At 42.8% G+C, this 23,753-nt stretch overlaps 4 protein-coding genes across 6 annotated transcripts; all 4 read right to left on the bottom strand.

The window, feature by feature from the left end:
• Positions 1 to 1,965: 1,965 nt before the first annotated feature.
• Positions 1,966 to 7,638, bottom strand: LOC139565423 (hsp90 co-chaperone Cdc37-like). The gene is made up of 8 exons (XM_071385757.1): positions 7,268 to 7,638; positions 6,739 to 7,020; positions 6,520 to 6,625; positions 6,322 to 6,437; positions 5,806 to 5,928; positions 5,541 to 5,723; positions 2,943 to 3,014; positions 1,966 to 2,760 (listed from the first exon to the last, which is right to left on the bottom strand). The coding sequence occupies exons 1-8, from the start codon at positions 7,376 to 7,378 to the stop codon at positions 2,620 to 2,622; spliced, it is 1,134 nt and encodes a 377-aa protein (XP_071241858.1). The 5' UTR covers positions 7,379 to 7,638; the 3' UTR covers positions 1,966 to 2,619.
• A 120-nt stretch (positions 7,639 to 7,758) lies between these two features.
• On the bottom strand, positions 7,759 to 10,287 carry LOC139565426 (vascular cell adhesion protein 1-like). The gene is made up of 5 exons (XM_071385759.1): positions 10,080 to 10,287; positions 9,260 to 9,526; positions 8,754 to 9,086; positions 8,382 to 8,633; positions 7,759 to 8,110 (listed from the first exon to the last, which is right to left on the bottom strand). Exons 1-4 carry the CDS (start codon positions 10,129 to 10,131, stop codon positions 8,383 to 8,385), a joined length of 903 nt encoding a protein of 300 aa, XP_071241860.1. The 5' UTR covers positions 10,132 to 10,287; the 3' UTR covers positions 7,759 to 8,110; position 8,382.
• A 1,029-nt stretch (positions 10,288 to 11,316) lies between these two features.
• LOC139565427 (intercellular adhesion molecule 1-like) lies at positions 11,317 to 15,589 on the bottom strand. Of its 2 annotated transcripts, XR_011672901.1 has the most exons (5): positions 15,006 to 15,588; positions 14,581 to 14,910; positions 14,140 to 14,376; positions 13,438 to 13,613; positions 11,317 to 12,747 (listed from the first exon to the last, which is right to left on the bottom strand). XR_011672901.1 is itself a non-coding variant. In XM_071385760.1 (4 exons), the coding sequence occupies exons 1-4, from the start codon at positions 15,166 to 15,168 to the stop codon at positions 13,501 to 13,503; spliced, it is 843 nt and encodes a 280-aa protein (XP_071241861.1). In that variant the 5' UTR covers positions 15,169 to 15,589; the 3' UTR covers positions 11,317 to 13,500. The 2 variants fall into 2 exon arrangements, 1 of the variants encoding a protein (XP_071241861.1); XM_071385760.1 differs by having other exon boundaries at positions 11,317 to 13,613; positions 15,006 to 15,589.
• A 421-nt stretch (positions 15,590 to 16,010) lies between these two features.
• Positions 16,011 to 22,774, bottom strand: LOC139565424 (intercellular adhesion molecule 2-like). 2 transcript variants are annotated; one of them, XR_011672900.1, is made up of 6 exons: positions 22,526 to 22,774; positions 20,180 to 20,455; positions 19,755 to 20,084; positions 19,311 to 19,547; positions 18,624 to 18,799; positions 16,011 to 17,443 (listed from the first exon to the last, which is right to left on the bottom strand). XR_011672900.1 is itself a non-coding variant. In XM_071385758.1 (5 exons), the coding sequence occupies exons 1-5, from the start codon at positions 22,575 to 22,577 to the stop codon at positions 18,687 to 18,689; spliced, it is 1,008 nt and encodes a 335-aa protein (XP_071241859.1). In that variant the 5' UTR covers positions 22,578 to 22,726; the 3' UTR covers positions 16,011 to 18,686. The 2 variants fall into 2 exon arrangements, 1 of the variants encoding a protein (XP_071241859.1); XM_071385758.1 differs by having other exon boundaries at positions 16,011 to 18,799; positions 22,526 to 22,726.
• Between the last annotated feature and the right edge of the window lie 979 nt (positions 22,775 to 23,753).

The following is a 23,753-nucleotide window of genomic DNA, read 5'->3' on the forward strand; positions in this document are numbered from 1 at the left end:
GAACGGTCGTTAAGACACTAACAGCTTACAGACGGTAGGCAATTAAGGTCACAGTTATGAAAACTTAGGACACTAAAGAGGCCTTTCTACTGACTCAAAAACACCAAAAGAAAGATGCCCAGGGTCCCTGCTCATCTGCATGAACGTGCCTTAGGCATGCTGCAAGGAGGCATGAGGACTGCAGATGTGGCCAGGGCAATAAATTGCAATGTCCGTACTTTGAGACGCCTAAGGCAGCGCTACAGGGAGACAGGACGGACAGCTGATCGTCCTCGCAGTGGTAGACCACGTGTAACAACACCTGCACAGGATTGGTACATCCGAACATCACACCTGCGGGACAGGTACAGGATGGCAACAACAACTGCCCGAGTTACACCAGGAACGCGCAATCCCTCCATCAGTGCTCAGACTGTCCGCAATAGGCTGAGAGGCTGGACTGAGGGCTTGTAGGCGTTGTAAGGCAGGTCCTCACCAGACATCACCGGCAACAATGTCGCCTATGGGCACAAACCCACCATCGCTGGACCAGACAGGACTGGCAAAACGTGTTCTTCACTGACGAGTTGCGGTTTTGTCTCACCGGAGGTGAAGGTCGGATTCGCGTTTATCGTCGAAGGAATGAGCGTTACACTGAGGCCTGTACTCTGGAGCGGAATCGATTTGGAGGTGGAGGGTCGGTCATGATGGTCTGGGGTGGTGTGTCACAGCATCATCGGACTGAGCTTGTTGTCATTGCAGGCAATCTCAACGCTGTGCGTTACAGGGAAGACATCCTCCACCCTCATGTGGTACCCTTCCTGCAGGCTCATCCTGACATGACCCTCCAGCATGACAATGCCACCAGCCATACTGCTCGTTCTGTGCGTGATTTCCTCCAAGACAGGAATGTCAGTGTTCTGCCATGGCCAGCGAAGAGCCCGGATCTCAATCCCATTGAGCACGTCTGGGAGCTGTTGGATCAAAGGGTGAGGGCTAGGGCCATTCCCACTTGAAATGTCCGGGAACTTGCTGGTGCCTTGTAGGAAGATGGGGTAACATCTCACAGCAAGAACTGGCAAATCTGGTGTAATTAATGGACAAAAAAAATGTGATTTTCTTTCAAAAACAAGGCCATTTCTAAATGACCCCAAACTTTTGAACGGTAGGGTAGGTGTAGACCTTATCGTGAAATGCTTACTTACAAGCCCTTAACCAACAGTGCAGTTCAAGAAATAGAGTTAAGAAAATATTTACTAAATAAAATAGCAAAAATAAAAAAGGAACACAGTAGAATTACATAACAATAAGAGGCTATATACAGGAGGCACCGGTACCGAGTAAATGTGCGGGGGGTACAGGTTAGTCGAGGTAATTTGTACATGTAGGTAGGGGAAAGTGACTATGCAAAGATGATAAACAGCGAGTAGCATCAGTGTCAAAACAAAAGCGGGGGTCAAAGTAAATAGTCCGGGTGGCCATTTGATTAATTGTTCAGAAGTCTTATAGCTTGGGGATAGAAGCTGATCAGGAGCCTTTTGGACCTAGACTTGGCGCTCCAGTAGCGTCTATGACGTCGGTGACAGGAGTCTTTGACAATTTCTTGGGCCTTCCTCTGACACCGCCTGGTATATAGGTCCTGGACGGCAGGAAGCTTGGCCCCAGTGATGTTTTGGGCCGTACGCACCACCCTCTGTAGCGTCTTATGGTCAGATACCGAGCAGTTGCCATATGAGACCGTGATGCAACCAGTCAGGATGCTCTCGATGGTGCAGCTGTAGAACTTTTTGAGGATCTGGGGACCCATGCCAAACCGTTTCAGTCTCCTGAGGAGAAAAAGGTGTTGTCGTGCCCTCTTCACGACTGTCTTGGTGTGGTTGGACCATATTAGTTTGTTGCACTAAGCATTATAATGCGACGGAAGACAGGTGATACGATCTTAGAATGTTTCTAATAAATCTCAATTCAATAACACCCTATCCTGACTCATGTAAACCACATCAGTGTTATTTTTAATAGCAAATAATACTCAAAGTGATTCTCCCATCAACTTAAAAGTTGATGGGAGGTGACACCTGCTGGTCAAATTAAGGAGAGAAAACAATGAGCAAAAAGGTCCTAAGGGGCAAGTACACTGGATTCAAAATGTCACATGTTGATATGATCCAATTTCAACCTCAGTTACTAGGCTATCCCACGTTACATCACTATGTATAATTCTATCACATCAAGAACTAAAATCCTGCCATGCCTATACATGTAGAACCAGTAGTGAGACTATTGAAAGAAAAAGAGAAAACAATGTTCCCCAGCAACTGAAAGCACATAAATACAAGGTAAACAACAGATTGGCTGGCTGGCACACACACACACCCAAAGAGACTATGTACAGGCACACACACGTTTAAGAATACAGCTTTACTAATAAGGCCCAAGCAAGAATTATGTTTAAAAAAAGAAAAGCATTCAGCAAGTGATATTGGTGTGATACTGTTGTCCACAAAGAGTGGACATCACCACAGAGAGGTTACATAGTTCCAAAGCGTTAAGGAGAAATTCATGAAAAAACACTGGGAGTAGCAATAGAAGTGATGACTACATAGATGAAAATATCATCATCGTAAAGTCAATTAATGTCAATCATTCTATCTTCTGTTCACCCATCTCCTTATTCAGCTCTTCATAAGTAGCGTCTTCCTCCTTGTCATCTCCCTCGTCTGCCCGTGAGTTAGGGACCCAGAGGCCAGAGTCAATGCATCTCTTCATGTGGACCTTAGCCTCCTGACGGGTGGGAACAATGACATTCAGAGCACCTGTTTATAACAACTTCAGGAAGTTTTATGTCACTATTCAGTGTGCCTTTACATTTTTAGTACAATGTATGTTGTCGTATGCTTGCCCTGAGCACGTGGAAGACAATATAACAAAAGAAACACAGGAATGGATTTGGTTTTGTAACCTACCGTTGGGTCCAGTTTAGTGATGACAGTCTGCAACATTGCAATGTCCTTCTCGTCAAAACATTTCTGCATCTCCTACAAAAAGGACAAAATAAACAAAATTATTTCACCTTTATTTAACCAGGTAGGCTAGTTGAGAACAAGTTCTCATTTACAACTGCGACCTGGCCAAGATAAAGCAAAGCAGTGCAACACAAACAACAACACAGAGTTACACATGGAATAATGTCCCAGTTCCTTGGGACGACAGAGGCAGATATTGAGATCCGGCTCGAAGGACCAATTGTTAAGAGAATTTTGTTCTCAAGGTTCATAACCCAATTTTATTATATTACTCAGTCTGCAAACCAGAATTTGTAAGATCCTGGTCGAATGAAACAGACGGAGCCCCAGCTGAAATTGTCAAAAAGGTTTATTCACGGAACGTTCTAAAGTCAAGAATACAAAACAATTCATTTTATACTGACTTCTCACGCCCACACATTCACAAAACCATACACACACACATACACACAAACATACGCACACACATACACACAAACAGACGCACACACATACACACAAACAGACGCACACAATGTCCTGCTACGCACACATTGTCTCACTACCCAGCCGACAGAGATTAGTGACCTTGTCCTTGACACGTAGTCCCTGTTCTCTCCCAAATCTCTAGTCAGGTCGTTACCAAGCTCAGACAGTCTGTGTTTATAATACCATAAAGACACATTGTCTTTACCCTAATTCTGACTAGGACTACACATTTACTGATTATGATTTTATACATTCTAATCACTTCCATACAATTATATGTTTCAGGGCGGAATATTCTAATCATTCAATTAACAGATAATTCTCACCTATCAAATAAACAAACATACAGTCAATAATATAATAGAAAAAGTCTATACAGTGTGTGCAAATGAGGTAGGATAAGGGAGGTAAGGCAATAAATAGGCCATAGTGGCGAAATAATTACAATATAGCAATTAAACTGGAATGATAGATGTGCAGAAGATGAGTGTGCAGGTAGAGATACTGGGGTGCAAAGGAGCAAAATAAATAACAGTATGGGGATGAGGTAGTTGGATGGGATATTTACAGATGGGCTATGTGCAGGTGCAGTGATCTTTGAGCTGCTCTGACAGCTGGTGCTTAAAGTTAGTGAGGAGATATGAGTCTCCAGCGTCAGTGATTTTTGCAGTTCGTTCCAGTCATTGGCAGCAGAGAACTGGAAGGAAAGGCGGCCAAAGGAGGAATTGGCTTTGGGGGTGACCAGTGAAATATACCTGCTGGAGCGTGTGCTACGGGTGGGTGCTGCTATGGTGACAAGTGAGCTGAGATAAGGCGGGCTTTACCTAGCAAAGACTTATAGACGACCTGGAGCCAGTGGGTTTGGCAACGAATATGAAGGGCAATATGAAGGGCCAGCCAACGAGAGCATAGAGGTCGCAGTGGTGGGTAGTATATGGGGCTTTGGTGACAAAACGGATGGCAGTGTGATAGACTGCATCCAGTTTGCTGAGTAGAGTGTTGGAGGCTATTTTGTAAATGACATCGCCGAAGTTAAGGATCGGAAGGATAGTCAGTTTTGTTTTACCAGGGTGTCTGGCAGCATGAGTGAAGGATGCTTTGTTGCGAAATAGGAAGCCGATTCTAGATTTAATTTTCAACTGGAGATGCTTAATGTGAGTCTGGAAGGAGAGTTTACAGTCTTACCAGACACCTAGGTATTTGTATTTGTCCACATATTCTATGTCAGAACCGTCCAGAGTAGTGATGCTGGACGGGCGGGCAGGTGTGGGCAGTGATCGGTTGAAGAGCATGCATTTAGTTTTACTTGCATTTAAGAGCAGTTGGAGGCCACGGAAGGAGAGTTGTATGGCATTGAAGCTCGTCTGAGGGTTAGTTAACACAGTGTCCAAAGAAGGGCCAGAAGTATACAGAATGGTGTCGTCTGCGTAGAGGTGGATCAGAGAATCACCAGCAGCAAGAGCGACATCGTTGATGTGTACAGAGAAAAGAGTCGGCCCGAGAATTGAACCCTGTGGCACCCCCATAGAGACTGCCAGAGGTCCGGACAACAGGCCCTCCGATTTGACACACTGAACTCTATCTGAGAAGTAGTTGGTGAACCAGGCGAGGCAGTCATTTGAGAAACCAAGGCTGTTGAGTCTGCCGATAAGAATGTGGTGATTGACCGAGTTGAAAGCCTTTGCCAGGTCGATGAGTACAGCTGCACAGTATTGTCTCTTATCGATGGCGGTTATGATATCGTTTAGGACCTGAGCGTGGCTGAGGTGCACCCATGACCAGCTCGGAAACCAGATTGCACAGCGGAGAAGGTAAGGTGGGATTCGAAATGGTCGGTGATCTGTTTGTTAACTTGGCTTTCGAAGACCTTCGAAAAAGCAGGGTAGGATAGATATAGGTCTGTAGCAGTTTGGGTCTATAGTGTCTCCCCCTTTGAAGAGGGGGATGACCGCGGCAGCTTTCCAATCTTTGGCTTCGTTAACTTGCAAAACCAAAAACAGAGATAGGGATGATGATTATGATGGAAGGACGGTGCTAAATGATGGAGGTGCAGCAGTAGATGTTCCGTACCTCAGGTAGGGACTCATACACCTCAGCAGGATCCAGTCCTCCGGGCCCCAGGCGTTTCTGTCTCTCCTCTTCTTCGTACTCCTTCATGGCCCTCTCGATGCGAATCTTGGCCCTGCCGCGCACCCTCTCCTTAAAGGACTCCAGCTCATCATTGAAGGCATCCTGATACTGCTGATCTGCAGTCTGAGAGAGGGAAATGTAACTGTCTATATGCTTTGCTATTGAGTGCAAGTGGGAAATGTATTACCTTTACACACAAACAAACCTTTATCTTGGCGAAGAACTGACGGAAGCAACCGCGGGGATCCACCTTTAGGCTCTTAGCCAGCTCCAGGACGAACTGCATCACTATGGTCTGGTGGGCCACCTGCTCCATCAGCGCTTTCTTCTACAGGAGGAAAACATCAACAGGACACTGACATTAACCCTTGTCTATGCTCATCTGTATCAAGAAAAGGAAACTGCATGTGTACTTCGTACTGAAGCATGTTTGGGCAAATAAAGAGGATCAGACGATCACTTACTAACCTACTTCATAACCTTCTCTACACCAGGATTGTGTTCATTATGCACCAAACGTAAGAAAATGGACTGAAACAGGGAGGGACTACCTGGACTTGTTCAACAAGAAACACTATCGTTTTCTGTTTCAAAACATTTTGCTACCCTGTGCCCTACTGAACATGACCCTGATGAGTGTCCTCTGGGGTAATGTATAGTGGATGAAATCCCTGATGGGTTATTAGAGGTGAGGTTTGTCGTATTACGGTTCTGCTCTCACCTCCTCCACCTCCAGGTCAATGCACATGATGACTAGGTAGTTGGCCGTCTCCTCACACACCAGGTGAGGGTTGTCTGATAGGTACTTCTGGCTGTCATCCCAGCGTTTCATCATACCTGACAACAGAGACAGAGACCATGGCCATGACAACTACCCACAAAGAATGGGGACAACAAAGAATGGGATAATGACTCTCACCAAAGTGTTTGATCTCTTTCTCATACTTCTCCACAAAGGTCTTGTGTTTCTGCTCTTTCTGCTCCTCGGTCTCCTCCTTCACATCTGGCTTAACGTTCATAACACTCTGGGAGGGAGGGGTAGAGAGAGAGAGATCGGAGTGGGGCAAGACAAGTGGCATCAGCAAATAACCATAACCTGCAGCCAGGGCGCACCAGTGGTTCCACACACTAAACCCACCTTGCTGAAGCCCTCCTTGCAGAGTGTGTCTACGCTCCATGGCATCTTCTTCTCTTCCCGCCGGTGGTCCTCCAGTTTCTTCTCCCAGTCTCGCTCCTCCTTCTTCAGCCTCTTCTCCTCGGCCTGTGCCTTGCTCAGCTCGGCTTTGGCATCGTCCGTGACTGAACTGGACAGATTCTTTGTCTTCTTCTGTGCTTCAGTCAACTTGCGCTTAGATTCAGCTAGCCCCTTCTCCAGGTCCTCACCAGCCTTTATGAACTGGTCCATTCGTTCCACACGCGCCTAGGTGATGGTGGGGAGAGGGGTCAGGACAAAGGGATCTCATCACGGATAACTAGATATACAACACATAACGCCAAATGTTATGTTTATCTTTCCATTGCGTTTATCTGCAAAAGCAGGCTGTTTACATAACGTAGCTAGCTAAAGCATCTGCAAATCTAGAAAGCTAGCTAACAATGTGATGATTAGCTAACTTACAGAGACCAAGTAGCTATCAAATGCATCCCTTTAATCGACATAACGTTACCTCATGTCTCCATTTGAAAAGGCTGGGTGTATCGATGTTTGGATGAGTGTCATCTTCATCATCTGAAACCTCAATGTGGTCCCACACGCTGTAGTCTATCCTACTTGTCATTCTAGCTACCTAGCTAGAAGGCTAAAATGTGCTTGTAGCAAGAGCACGTTAAAAGTGAAAATAATAGATTTGAGTCTAATGATACAACGTAACTAGCTAACTTAAAACCTTGTTAGAAATTATATCGGAAGCTAATATATTTACTATTGCTTAACAACAATAGTGCACAATATAGCTTTAGCTAGCTAAGGAAGAAACCCTGGAAGTTTCCGTTTAGACGTTTTCCACGTCTCTACGTAAATTCGTCATTGAAGAACGTCAAGGCAAAGGCATGTGGGTGGGGCATAAGATTTTTATAATTAAAAATATATATATATTATTTAGTAGATTTAATAATAATAGCCTACCATCATTGATAATAATAAAACCAACTGGCCATATAAATATACATTTGTCATTTTATTAGTGTTTTTATGACACATAAAAAAGAGAGAAAGAACATAAACAACAACGTAGATTTCCAAAATAAAGTTAATGGATAGCTTATTAAGGGATATAATTATTCACACTACCTCGCGTTCTAGGGTTCTCCACACTGAAAGTGAACTGTATACCCTACATATATATTTAAACACATCAAAGTATACGTTATGTTGCAATAACAACAAGAATCAATCATAACACAATAATATGCTACTATAAACTATTACATGACCAAAGTCTTTGAAAATGTAAGGCGATTCCTTTTTTTCCTGTGTGATGGTCTGGCTGACAATGATGACGCTCTCACACCTGTAACAAAACCGTGCAATTGATATTAGAGACAGACAATATCTTCCCTCTGCTAATCCCCCAAACGTGGACTTTTGTTTTGTAAAGCCAACACTCCACTGTGGGAAAAGTCACATACCTCCAACGTGGCCCGTTTTACCTTCAAGAGACTCCTCACATTACATACCAAATAAGATCAATGGCTTCTATAACAAGTATGATTGTAGAGAGTGCTAGTTCTATCCTCTAAATGTTTGCATTTAACAATGCCCCCTTCACTGTGTCCTCCTACCTTAAGACTTAGTCTTGATGATGAACTGCTTACTCTTCTTGCCAATCTTATTAGAGGAAATGCAGGTGTAGGTCCCTGGAAGCAAGGAGGAAGAGGTAAAAACAGGTTGGTCCTCCATCTTCTCTTTGGGATCTGAAGACTGCCAGCTGTACACAGGACTGGGGCTTCCTGTAGCCGTGCAGTTTAATGTGATTTCATCCCCCACACCGATGTCCAGGGTCTCAGCCTCAGGACTGAGGAAGGATGGGGGGTCTGAGGAAATAAGTACAAGGGAAAGGGATGGATATTGCATATAAACGAATACACAAACACAATTGGATTTCATTGTTTCTCATGAAACTATTAATGGTTGGGTTGAGTGAATAGACTCACAGTGCACAGAGACGTTGAGAGGCTCTGATGTCACTGAAGGAGGCGGTTGTGGTCCCTCTGGTCCCAAGTCCAGCTGAGCCACACACTTGTACTGGGCTCCGTTATCAGCTTTGGTTGGGGTGATCAGGAGGATGGAGGATACTTGGACAGGGGAGGCAGGGGTCAGATCAGAGAAAGAGTGGTTGTAAACTTCAGTCTGCCCTCTGTACCACCTCAGAGTGAGGTATTGAACGGGGGCGATGTTCTGGACATCACAGAGCAGCTGGTACTCTTTCCCCTCCAACATGGGACCAGTGTGGTTCGCTGAGCTGATAGTGACACTGTCTGGAGTCTCTGTGAAAGATCAGCTGGTTAGTGTGTTAAGCACAACACGTACATGTAGTAGTAGTCGTCACAAATAGAATTCATCATTATGAAGTATGGCCTGATGCATGTACTGCAGCCATGCTCTGCCTTTAATTGAGCTAAGATAAAAAGCCAGCTTTATGTAGGCCAGGTTGACTCACTGTAAAGGATGAGGTTGAGCTTCTCCTCACACTGTCTGGGTGCAGTGAAGAAGACTCCGTAGCAGATAGGCTCCTCGATCCAGTCGATCAGACTGTCCACCTTCCATTGGACAGCACGGTCCTGTTGGGTGTGTGATGCCCCGATGGCTGACTCCCAGCCTAGGACACGCACCGGGCGAGAGGCCTCACAGCTGACAGACACAGGCTCCCCAAACCCCACCACCACCCTGGAGGGTTTCAGCTCCAGAGAGCATCCTTCACCTGACACTGAGACATGGACAATATCATCTTCACCATCATCATCGTTACATTGTCTTCATCTGCATCATTTTCACAATCTTTTTCATTATCATCATGATCATCACGTAATCTAATTAGAAAGGTCTATTATTGCCGGGATATCCGCAACATTCATATTTGTTAAATAAAATCACATTTACAGATACAAAGAAAATGTTGCTTGCAGTGATTTGATTGTGTGACTTTAGCAGGTGTTTATGATCGGTTTGTATCACTGTGGATATAAGATTGGGTGGGATGCAGGTTCCACTTTGCCATCATCTCTGGGTTGCAAGTTTAATTTCAGTGGACAAAGCACAGGTAAATAATTCACACACTCATATGTGCAATATTATATAAGAGTATTTCGCCGAAGAGCTTTAAAACCATTTATGACCAATTCTATTGCCAAAATCGTCTTCAAACTACAAACTCGTCGATACAAAGGGGGCCTCTACTGCAGATGTCCCATAACCCTCGACTCCACAGAGAATAAGAAAATCTTATGAATAATATAATGTTGTCTCTTGCAACATCTTACCGGTGCAGAACATGCAAAAGGTTAGGATCCATTTTAGAAAGTAGTTTTCCATCTTTTTGCAGACTTTGATGAGGTCCACTATGGTCGGAGTTGAAAGGCGAGTGGAATTCCGACTTGGTCCTGCTTGGCAACTCCAAAGTGAACTGTGATTACTAACAAAAGCCCTCCCTCACCAAACGAGGGCTCTCATACCGTAGTCTGTGTCTGACTGCAGGGCCCCGAGGGGGAGAAGAGGGGGCTAAGGAAGTTTGACAGGCATCAAGGCCAGACCTCAATGGTAACTCATTAGGCCTACATCTCACAGGGGAAATTCTTCCTTTAATCATTTATTTGTGGTTTAGTTAGAATCTGTATTTTCATGTTCAATGAGAGTTAATATATCAGACCCATGATATATTTCAGCCCAAAATGTATTCCTACTCCTAGAATCTCAGCCTAGATCTTTTGTAGTTCTGTTCGCTGTCATGTATTGTTACAGCAGCACAACCCCAAGCTATTCAGATGACATCCCTTTTCTGTTTTTAGAAAATACCCATATAGAGTTCTGACTTCAGAATGGTGCTACGGTTACAATTTTCAGTTCTTTAATCTGAAATGAAACTTCAATGACCTATGTTAATTTGCCTCAAACTAAACAATTCCCGTGTGACTGTGGATTCATATACATAGGTGGTTTGAGAAAACTCACATTGCAGTTCTACTCTCTTTTCTGCAGGCATGTTTGATTCCCATGCGCACACTGCTTGGACACCCCATGCTTTGTCAAGACTCAAGCAGGTTGGATTGTTGGACTTGAGTTGTCCGGCATGTAGTGTGTAGGCCTCACACTGTGATCAGAATGTACCACCACTGCACAACAGCACCGGCCGTGACCAGGCTGCCAGAAACATTGCTCAGTAATTGGATGCTTATTGGGTGTATTTATAGAAGGCTCAGCTGCCAATCCTCAGTGTCTACAGTATGTCTACTCTGTTTTGTGTTTCTACGCTGTGCCTTTGTTTGTTGTGGAAGTACACTACTGTACACTTGTTTCTGAAAATGATCATGTGTGTATAATATAACATGTTTTTGCTCAAGGACTAAATGTGCTGGCAAATTGCCCTTATAAGTCTACACTGCAGCCAGGTTGTTATAGCAACAGTCAGGCTGCACACACAAAGTGTTTCTTGGCAAGGCAGAAGTCCCCTTCACCAGGATGAAGCAGAACCCGAAAGACACAAAAAGGACACACACTCAATTCTGAAAAAGGAAGTATTTATTTGAGCCACCGTAGGCAGGATAACAGATGGACTTTCATGCTTCGCTTTACATGGATCTTAGTTTGTAGTGATTAGTATGAATGTGTCAGTGTTACAGTGATGTATGAGAGAAATGGCATACAAAAGACAGTAGAGGAACATGTCACAGTGAAAGACTGGTCATTTCAAAACTTTAACTCAATGAGCATAGCTGGTTGATGTTGGAAAGTGAATGCTGTGTATGCATGGTAAACATCACCTGCATTGTCGATGCGAAACATTCAACCAATGTTGCAGCACTATTGAAATGGAAATTAAAGACGGCATGATTCTCACCTAAATATGTTGCAGTAGAGCAACGCCTGAAACTGAATCTAACACAATGCTGAGCCTGACAGTATTGACATTCCGAAGAGAGAACTAAATGTCTGAACGGAAGAGCAGTCAGATGGAAACACACACATCACAGGTCATATAAACATAAGCAAGCTGACAAAAATGTCTAAATAAAGCAGAGAATGAGTGTTAGTGACTGTGAAAGAGAGCATATAACAACATTCAGTGCTGAAATAAAATGGACAATATACACATAATTAGTTAGCGACACAATACACAAACATCACATGCAAAAAGCTAGTTAACATAGTGCAGCTCAAACAGTGTCCTGTGCACCTTACAAGCACCATTTCCAACTGTACCAATGCTATTCCAGCCCTGTGCAACGTGAACTGAACATACTTTGCACTTAACACTGTAACCATACCTTGAAATATCTAGCATGAATTTGTTTTAAAATTGTAATAAAAAATAAACACAAATCTCTAATTGTGATTCAACCTAAAAAGACAACGATTGAAGGACTGTGCCACTCCACTCGTCAAAACCGAGAATTGTTTCTACTAACACACAGTATAGCAACGTGTTAAAGGACCATGTGAGCCACCTATGGTGAGATATGACTGTGTAGCCTATTAAAATTCCTGAGATAGATAAAACACATTAGTGGCCTTTCTCTCCTCACAGCCCTGAGACTGTGTCCATGGGATTCATGTCGGTATGCATGTTCGCTTCCCTATGGTCCGCAGACATAGGTTGAGAAAGTGAAAGACAAACGATTAAAGCTATCATCAAACATACTGACAATACTGAGAATCAAGGGTGCTGTGACGGTAAACGAGAGAGATAAAGTGGAAGAATGTGGGCAGAGAACAAAATAACCAATAGTGAAGAGTGCCTGTGGCTCTTGGAATAGCAAACTTAAATCGGTTAAAAGGCTCTGGTATCACCATTTTAGAGCAACAAGAAAAAAAGCATTAGACAGGAAGTGATGCATTGCATGGCTCATTTCTCACTGTACAGTCACATAAGGTCACTTGGTGCTGTCATCGGACTACAGCGATCAGGCTAGCCTGTTTCCACAGCCGCTTTACCTGCGTGACAGAGACACAGTGGCTGTGAGAAGAGAGACTACATTCAGGCATGCTTGATGATAAAACAAATAATAAAACAGGACACACATGCATGTGAATTAATGATTTGTAGTGTGGCGCAACATGCTCACAGGCACACAACCCAAGACACATTCAAAACAACGCACCTGTCACGCCTTGACCTTAGTTTTCTATGTTTTCTGTATTATTTTGGTCAGGTCAGGGTGTGACGAGGGTAGGTATGTGTGTTTTTGTCTTGTCTAGGGTTTTTGTTTATCTATGGGGATTTTGTAAGTCTAGGTAATGTAGGTCTATGGTGGCCTGAATTGGTTCCCAATCAGAGGCAGCTGTTTATCGTTGTCTCTGATTGGGGATCCTATTTAGGTTGCCAATTTCCATTTAGGTTTTGTGGGTAGTTGTCTGTAGGTAGTTGCATGTATGCACTCGTTTGATTAGCTTCACGTTTTGTTAGTTTGTTTAGTGTTCTTCGTCAATAAAAGAAGAATGTATTCAAATCACGCTGCGCCTTGTTCTCATCACCATGACGAACGTGACAGCAACACCACATCCAAATGGCACAAAGCTATTGGTTGGAGAAGGCTAATAGAAAGCACTCTTTGGATTTATAAGCCATGCAGGATTGAAGCCATCCATCATAATAATTCAATAAACAACCATTCTTATTCATACAGTGTCTGTTGAGGAAGTCCTGCTGGTCACACTGGCGATAGAATTGCTCTTCCTCTGGCCTGGTCAGATGATGGAATTGGGACCTGCTCTGCGTTTGACAATGACATAGACAATCACGACCACAAAGGCCAGGCCCAGGCCCGATCCTATGATAGCCCAGAACGTTGTGCTGCCCCCTGTGGGAAGAGGGTGTGGTTAATGAGGGTTTATTTATTTGTTTGTGATGCACCACACAGACAGACACAAGAGCAAAGAAAGCCAGCACGACCACTACTATCCCTGCAGTGGTTCCACGACTGCCTGGAGAAACAGGAGCAATATTAGACATTTAAATATACTGTCAAAGGAGAAATTTATCAGAGCAGTCTATTTGGGAAATATTAAGAAAGAAACACATATTCATGGTACAGGAAAATTGGGTCCCACTTCACATGAAGTGTCCTGAAAAACATATTTCCATGGTAGCCAATTTCATATGTACAGTGTAGTTACAATGTAATAATTGCAAAGTAACAAAGTACTTGTTGTCACCTGATGTACCCTTAACAATGGACACAGTCTCATTCTGGTAAAGGGTAACATGAATGCCACTAGTAAGTGAGTGAAGGGGGAACGAGAGGGGAAGAGTGACGGGTAGCAGGTGAGAATAGACGCATTTGTGAAAAAGATAAGACTAGGTACTAAATAGAAACATGATCCTACCTTTAGGTTTGGGATTCACAGTGAATGTCTTGCTGATCTGGCCTATCTGATTGGAGGCAGTGCAGGTGTAGTTTCCTGGGACCTCGGACGGTGGGGAGAAAAGAGCTTCTTGGACATGTGAAGACTGCCAGCTGTACAGAGGACTGGGCCTTCCAGTAGCCGTGCAGTTTAAGGTGATTTCCTCCCCCACTCTGATGTCCAGGGTCTCAGCTTCAGGTCTGGAAAAGGTTGGGGGGTCTGAAGAATGAGGAGAAATAAGACAAGCATAACCAATCAACATGGACTGTTCCCATAAGATTCAGTGTTTGGGGAGGGTGAAATCATGAAATAACAGATTATTGGAAGACTCTGTTAAATATCATAGTAGGGTATCAGATCAAACAAAATGATCAGCTGTAAACATGAATGGAAGGATTGAAAATAAGACTAGAGGGAACTCACAGAATATAGTGAAATCAAGAGGTTCTGATGTCATTATGAGAGGAGGTTGTGGTCCCTCTGGTCCAAGGTCCAGTTCTGCTCTACATCTATACTGAGCTCCATCATCATCTCTACTGGGGATGATCATCAGAGTAGCTGACACATCCACTGGTGTCTTACTGAAGTCACTGTAAGTTACATTATCTAAGAGTTCATTCCCTTTGTACCACTTCACAACCAGGTTCTGTTGAGGAGCGATGTTCTGGATGTCACACTGCAGCTGGTACTCTGTCCCCTCCACCATGGGACCAGAGTGGCTCAGAGGAGGGATGGAGACGCTGTCTGGAGTCTCTGTAGAGGAGGTCAACAATATAAAAAACCCTCAATGCTGATATACAGTTAAATAGAAACATACCTTTCTGATTCACAAGGAGGAAAATACTCACTGTAGAGAATGACTGGAAGTACTTTTGAGGATTGATCGCCGTCACTGAGAGTGATGTAGCATTTAGGTTCTATTGTCCAATCAGTAAGGTCCTCCACAGTCCAGGTGACAACGTTGACATCTTGTTCAAAACCTGTACCTCCGAATGTGGCTTCCCAGCCCATCCCCTCATGGTCTGTGGATGATGTGCTGCAGTTGACTGAGACTGAGTCTCCATATCTCACCACCACTCTGGGAGGGTTGAGCTCAAGAGGAAAGGAGGCATGTGTAGGACCACCTACAGGTCAGAGCACATGACATGTGAACAACATGGCAATGATTACATGCAACCATAAAATAACACTGACATAACAATACAATGTCTGTCAATAAATATATATTTGATAGTATTTTTGCTGGTTTGTATTACAATCTCCCTGCTGACCAAGACAACTGGTTTGACTGTGGCCATACATTTCACTATCAGAGGGTGAGAGAAAGTTGCCTATTGCTTCTGCTTGTTGTTAAAAAACAATGTCACTCAGTCAAGTCAGGAACAAGGGAGTAAATGAATGAAACTTGTTTTAATATTGATAGTGCTCTAAGGCAGGGATTCCCAAACGTCAGAATGTACCACCACTGCACAACAGCACCGGCCGTGACCAGGCTGCCAGAAACATTGCTCAGTAATTGGATGCTTATTGGGTGTATTTATAGAAGGCTCAGCTGCCAATCCTCAGTGTCTACAGTATGTCTACTCTGTTTTGTGTTTCTACGCTGTGCCTTTGTTTGTTGTGGAAGTACACTACTGTACACTTGTTTCTGAAAATGATCATGTGTGTATAATATAACATGTTTTTGCTCAAGGACTAAATGTGCTGGCAAATTGCCCTTATAAGTCTACACTGCAGCCAGGTTGTTATAGCAACAGTCAGGCTGCACACACAAAGTGTTTCTTGGCAAGGCAGAAGTCCCCTTCACCAGGATGAAGCAGAACCCGAAAGACACAAAAAGGACACACACTCAATTCTGAAAAAGGAAGTATTTATTTGAGCCACCGTAGGCAGGATAACAGATGGACTTTCATGCTTCGCTTTACATGGATCTTAGTTTGTAGTGATTAGTATGAATGTGTCAGTGTTACAGTGATGTATGAGAGAAATGGCATACAAAAGACAGTAGAGGAACATGTCACAGTGAAAGACTGGTCATTTCAAAACTTTAACTCAATGAGCATAGCTGGTTGATGTTGGAAAGTGAATGCTGTGTATGCATGGTAAACATCACCTGCATTGTCGATGCGAAACATTCAACCAATGTTGCAGCACTATTGAAATGGAAATTAAAGACGGCATGATTCTCACCTAAATATGTTGCAGTAGAGCAACGCCTGAAACTGAATCTAACACAATGCTGAGCCTGACAGTATTGACATTCCGAAGAGAGAACTAAATGTCTGAACGGAAGAGCAGTCAGATGGAAACACACACATCCCAGGTCATATAAACATAAGCAAGCTGACAAAAATGTCTAAATAAAGCAGAGAATGAGTGTTAGTGACTGTGAAAGAGAGCATATAACAACATTCAGTGCTGAAATAAAATGGAAAATATACACAATTAGTTAGCGACACAATACACAAACATCACATGCAAAAAGCTAGTTAACATAGTGCAGCTCAAACAGTGTCCTGTGCACCTTACAAGCACCATTTCCAACTGTACCAATGCTATTCCAGCCCTGTGCAACGTGAACTGAACATACTTTGCACTTAACACTGTAACCATACCTTGAAATATCTAGCATGAATTTGTTTTAAAATTGTAATAAAAAATAAACACAAATCTCTAATTGTGATTCAACCTAAAAAGACAACGATTGAAGGACTGTGCCACTCCACTCGTCAAAACCGAGAATTGTTTCTACTAACACACAGTATAGCAACGTGTTAAAGGACCATGTGAGCCACCTATGGTGAGATATGACTGTGTAGCCTATTAAAATACCTGAGATAGATAAAACACATTAGTGGCCTGTCTCTCCTCACAGCCCTGAGACTGTGTCCATGGGATTCATGTCAGTATGCATGTTCGCTTCCCTATGGTCCGCAGATATAGGTTGAGAAAGTTAAAGACAAACGATTAAAGCTATCATCAAACATACCGACAATACTGAGAATCAAGGGTGCTGTGACGGTAAACGAGAGACATAAAGTGGAAGAATGTGGGCAGAGAACAAAATAACCAATAGTGAAGAGAAGCTGCCTGTGGCTCTTGGAATAGCAAACTTAAATCGGTTAAAAGGCTCTGGTATCACCATTTTAGAGCAACAAGAAAAAAAGCATTAGACAGGAAGTGATGTATTGCATGGCTCATTTCTCACTGTACGGTCACATAAGGTCACTTGGTGCTGTCATCGGACTACAGCGATCAGGCTAGCCTGTTTCCACAGCCGCTTTACCTGCGTGACAGAGACACAGTGGCTGTGAGAAGAGAGACTACATTCAGGCATGCTTGATGATAAAACAATTAATAAAACAGGACACACATGCATGTGAATGAATGATTTGTAGTGTGGCGCAACATGCTCACAGGGACACAGCCCAAGACACATTCAAAACAACGCACCTGTCACGCCTTGACCTTAGTTTTCTATGTTTTCTGTATTATTTTGGTCAGGTCAGGGTGTGACGAGGGTAGGTATGTGTGTTTTTGTCTTGTCTAGGGTTTTTGTTTATCTATGGGGATTTTGTAAGTCTAGGTAATGTAGGTCTATGGTGGCCTGAATTGGTTCTCAATCAGAGGCAGCTGTTTATCGTTGTCTCTGATTGGGGATTGTCACGAACGTCAAAGGGAGAGAGAGAGGACCAAGGCGCAGCGTGTAAAAAATACATCTTCTCTTTATTTAGGAGATGAACGAACGAAGCAAAACAACAAATAGACGACCGAGAAGCTATAACCGAACAAAATGCAAACATGCAACCTAGACACAGACACAGACACAGACCTAGACAATGACCCAACAAAAACCTGATGCCTATGGCTGCCTAAAATATGGCTCCCAATCAGAGACAAATGAAAGACATCTGTCTCTGATTGAGAACCACTCAGGCAACCATAGACATACCTAGAAACATTCACTCAACCATAGACATACCTAGAAACATTCACTCAACACAAACCCATACACTAAACCCAACACCCCCTTTTCCATAAAACCACCCGAAACGAGACGAAACACAAACATTCCCCATGTCACACCCTGACCTAACTAAAATAATAAAGAAAACAAAGATAACTAAGGCCAGGGTGTGACAGGGATCCTATTTAGGTTGCCATTTTCCATTTAGGTTTTGTGGGTAGTTGTCTGTGGGTAGTTGCATGTATGCACTCGTTTGATTAGCTTCACGTTTATTTTGTTAGTTTGTTTAGTGTTCTTCGTCAATAAAAGAAGAATGTATTCAAATCACGCCCCGCCTTGTTCTCATCACCACGACGAACGTGACATCAACACCACATCCAAATGGCACAAAGCTATTGGTTGGAGAAGGATAATAGAAAGCACTCTTTGGATTTATAAGCCATGCAGGATTGAAGCCATCCATCATAATAATTCAATAAACAACCATTCTTATTCATACAGTGTCTGTTGAGGAAGTCCTGCTGGTCACACTGGCGATAGAATTGCCCTTCCTCTGGCCTGGTCAGATGATGGAGTTGGGACCTGCTCTGTGTTTGACAACGACATAGACAGTCACGATCACAAAGGCCAGGCCCAGGCCCGATCCTATGATAGCCCAGCGCGTTGTGCTGCCCCCTGTGGGAAGAGGGTGTGGTTAATGAGGGTTTATTTATTTGTTTGTGATGCACCACACAGACAGACACTAGAGCAAAGAAAGCCAGCACGACCACTACTATCCCTGCAGTGGTTCCACGACTGCCTGGAGAAACAGGAGCAATATTAGACATTTAAATATACTGTCAAAGGAGATATTTCTCTGAGCAGTCTAATTTGGGAAATATTAAGAAAATAACACATATTCATGGTACAGGAAAATTGGGTCCCACTTTACATGAAGTGTCCTGAAAAACATATTTCCATGGTAGCTAGTTCCATATGTACAGTGTAGTTACAATGTAATAATTGCAAAGTAATAATGATGTACCCTTACCAATGGACACAGTCTCATTCTGGTAAAGGGTAACATGAATGCCACTAGTAAGTGAGTGAAGGGGGAACGAGAGGGGAAGAGGGACGGGTAGCAGCTGAGAATAGAAGCATTTGTGAAAAAGATAAGACTAGGTACTAATTAAAAACATGATCCTACCTTTAGGTTTGGGATTCACAGTGAAAGTCCTGCTGATCTTGCCTATCTGATTGGAGACAGTGCAGGTGTAGTTTCCTGGGACCTCGGACGGTGGGGAGAAAAGAGCTTCTTGGACATGTGAAGACTGCCAGCTGTACAGAGGACTGGGCCTTCCAGTAGCCGTGCAGTTTAAGGTGATTTCCTCCCCCACTCTGATGTCCAGGGTCTCAGCTTCAGGTCTGGAAAAGGTTGGGGGGTCTGAAGAATGGGGAGAAATAAGACAAACATAACCAATCAACATGGACTGTTCCCACAAGATTCAGTGTTTGGGGAGGGTGAAATCATAAGATGATAATAGATTATTGGAAGATTCTGTTAAATATCATAGTAGGGTATCAGATCAAACTAAATGATCAGCTGTAAACATGAACGGAATGATTGAAAATAAGACTAGAGGGAACTCACAGAATACGGTGATATTAAGAGGTTCTGATGTCATTATGAGAGGAGGTTGTGGTCCCTCTGGTCCCAGGTCCAGTTCTGCTCTACATCTATACTGAGCTCCATCATCATGTCTACTGGGGATGATCATCAGAGTAGCTGACACATCCACTGGTGTCTTACTGACGTTACTGTAAGTTACATTATCTAAGAGTTCATTCCCTTTGTACCACTTCACAACCAGGTTCTGTAGAGGAGCGATGTTCTGGATGTCACACTGCAGCTGGTACTCTGTCCCCTCCACCATGGGACCAGAGTGTCTCAGAACAGAGATGAAGACGCTGTCTGGAGTCTCTGTAGAGGAGGTCAACAATGTAAAAAACCCTCAATGCTGATATACAGTTAAATAGAAACATACCTTTCTGATTCACAAGGAGGAAAATACTCACTGTAGAGAATGACTGGAAGTACTTTTGAGGGTTGTTCGCCATCATTGAGAGTGATGTGGCATTTAGGTTCTATTGTCCAATCAGTAAGGACCTCCACAGTCCAGGTGACAACGTTGACATCTTGTTCAAAACCTGTACCTCCGAATGTGGCTTCCCAGCCCATCCCCTCATGGTCTGTGGATGATGTGCTGCAGTTGACTGAGACTGAGTCTCCATATCTCACCACCACTCTGGGAGGGTTGAGCTCAAGAGGAAAGGAGGCATGTGTAGGACCACCTACAGGTCAGAGCACATGACATGCAACCATAAAATAACACTGACATAACAATACAATGTCTGTCAATAAATATATATTTGCTAGTATTTTTGCTGGTTTGTATCACAATCTCCCTGCTGACCAAGACAACTGGTTTGACTGTGGCCATACATTTCACTATCAGAGGGTGAGAGAAAGTTGCCTATTTCTTCTCCTAGTTGTTACAACGCAAAAAAAGGAAACAATGTCACTTAGTCAAGTCAGGAACAAGGGAGTAAATTAATTAAATGTGTTTTAATATTGATAGTGCTCTAAGGCAGGGATTCCCAAACGTTTGCACTCAGACCCCCCTTCCAGCATTGGGGAACAACACGCGCCACCCTGTGCACGAGCCGCGTCTATTTCTATGGGCAAAAGCACTTTTCATTACAAAAACTGTTCACACCCCTCTTGTTGGCGAAGAGAAAATCATGCAGGTTTAAAGCTTATTTTCTGCAATTCTACACATTTTGTTATGAGGTCCAGAGAAAATTTAGCATTTTTATTCTATACATTTTGCCATGTCTAATGTGTATTTAAGTGACTCAAACATTACAACAAAATCTATGGGGCAAAATAAAAATAAAAAAAGTTTGCTGACATGTGTCCCGACTTTAAAAATAATTTTAAAAAACTCAGGCTTTCAATTTATTAATGTGGTTGTGTCACATCCTGACCATAGGGAGCCTTTATTTTCTATAGTAGAGTAGGTCAGGGCGTGACTAGGGATTTAGTCTAGTTTATATTTTCTATGTGGGGTTCTAGTTTGTTTTTCTATGTTGGTGTTATGGTATGATTCCCAATTAGAGGCAGCTGGCTATCGTTGTCTCTAATTGGGGATCATACTTAAGTAGCATTTTTCCATCTGTGTGTTATGGGATATTGTTTGGAGTTAGTGCACGTAGCATCTCGTTAGTCACGTTTGTGTCTTCATTTGTTTTGCTCTGTTCTGGTCTATATTGTTTTGGTGAGTTTCATTTATTAAACATGTGGAACTCTAGGCACGATGCACCTTGGTCCGACCATTATTACAACGTACGTGACAGGTTGAGAGTTGTAACAGTAGAATGCACAAGGTGCCATTTTGAAATGTGGTAGTATATGGGAAGTTTTCCTCTTATGTCATTCATTGACAGACATTAGATTTTTTCTAACATGTCAGTAATGTACAGTTGATCAACTAGCCCATGTTAGCTAGGTAGGTATGTTAGACTAACCAGCGATCTAAATCTTGTAGTTATCATGGCCATAATGTGTGCCTTGACCCCCAGGAGGCCCCCATTGATTTTGTTGACTCAGGTATCATATGAACACATTTAAGACATGGCTAAATTTGTATAATTGCAGGAAATTTGCTTTAAAACGGCAAATAAATTCTCCCCGCCCATAGCAAAATATGGAGCATTTTGAGGAAATTACCTTAAATGCTAAATGTTCTTTCTATCAACAAGAGGATTGTGAACAATTTGAAGTCATATGGGTCGCGACTTGCGAGGTGGAGGTTTGTTACTACGCAGATAAAGACTATACCAACCCAGAATTTTCCCGCCTAGGAAATTTGTGTGACCGGACCTTCTCAAATTGTAGTTGAGTACACCTGGGCTAGTTGATCTGGACATTTCTGACAAGTTATAAATAACTCTAAGGTATACAATGACTGACATGACAAGAGGAACTGATGATACACTACCCTATTTCGAACCTTGCATTGCACCCTAGGGGGACCGCCCCACAGTTTGGGAAACTGTTCTAAGGGACCGAATTCGAGAGAGAAAAACAATTGCTTTTCTTCCAAATGAATCTACCACACCCATCAATAGAGCTCTTTCTTGATCAGAGACATATTGATTCAGTGGGAGAGATTGGACTTGGACTTCAAATAGTCAAAAACAAGTTTACTATGACTTCCAGAAAGTTAATCATCATACCTGGAAAATACAATGAAATAGTAATTGAGTTGTTTAAACATAATGGGAAATTCATACGGTAACGGGAACAGCAAACATCTGTAGTTTAACAAAAAAGTAGTAACATCGATCTGTAGACCCTACCTGTAAACACCAACACACCGAGTGTCAGAAATCCATAAAGTCCTTTCACCATATTTATTTTATCCAGCAAATATATCCCAATGTTGACCGTCAGCTTGAAAACGTCTAACTCCGGGAATCGAAACTAAAAGCAGCAGCGCACACAAACGCTTTCCCACACGAGAACACATCCATCTGTCCATCCATGGGTTGCCATGTTAGGCTCAATTGCTAGCCAAATCATATTTAAAAAACCCTCCCCACAATGCCTGAGAGGAGTTGCCACATTTAGTCAATAAAAGCCTTTTCCATAACGTCATCGAACGAATTAAGAATGAATATCAACGTAACTTGTAATGATGTATGGAGCTAAATTCGGTTTTCCATCAAAACAATAATTATTGCGAGCTAACTTGACTAAAATGAATTTAAATATGGTGCAAGAGAAATTATAATTAGCCCTCCTTAAACTCGCCAGATATTTTTTTAGCATTGGATGTTGATTTAACTTGTTTGACTGCTATGATTAAGCAATAAGGCCTGGGGAGGTGTGGTACCATATATGGCCAATATACCATGGCTAAAGGCTACAATGCAGAGTGCCTGGATACCACAAACCCGCAGAGGTGCCTTATTGATATTATAAATTGGTTAACAACATAATTAGAACAGTAAAAAGTATTTTTTTTGTCATAACTGTGGTATATGGTCTGATATACCACAGCTTTCAGTCAATCAGCATTCAGGGCTCAAACCACACACTTAAAAAAAATATTTTGGGCAATTTTCTGGCATTTGTGACTTTATTATGTGCCAGATGTTAAGACTATAAACAGTTATAAATGGCCTATTTGCGAGATTGACTTGTCATTTCAATAGGCATAGGCTAGGCCTACTGACTAAAATCTGGGTTCATGACTGTAATGAAACTCTGCCATGGTTTGGTTAACTAGATGCAGGTAGCCTAAAGCCCCTGATTGAACTACATCTCATTTGAAATAGCCTAAAGTAGCCTAGGCAAGATGTAGGCAAGATGTAAAATGAACGATTTAGCAGCTTGCTTAGTTCAAATTGACAGACTAATATATTCAACATGAGTAGCGAGGCGATTTTGAGGTAAGAAGTGTTTCTGTTGCCCTGTTGGAACAGGCTAGTAAGAATGGGGTCGTAATTTCAAACACGGAATCAAATATTAATAATATGGATATGAACTGAATAGGCCTATGCTTGTCATTCAGTGTTTTATTTA

The sequence above is a fragment of the Salvelinus alpinus genome, chromosome 36, assembly GCF_045679555.1.
Source record: "Salvelinus alpinus chromosome 36, SLU_Salpinus.1, whole genome shotgun sequence".
NCBI classification, from domain to species: Eukaryota; Metazoa; Chordata; class Actinopteri; order Salmoniformes; family Salmonidae; genus Salvelinus; species Salvelinus alpinus.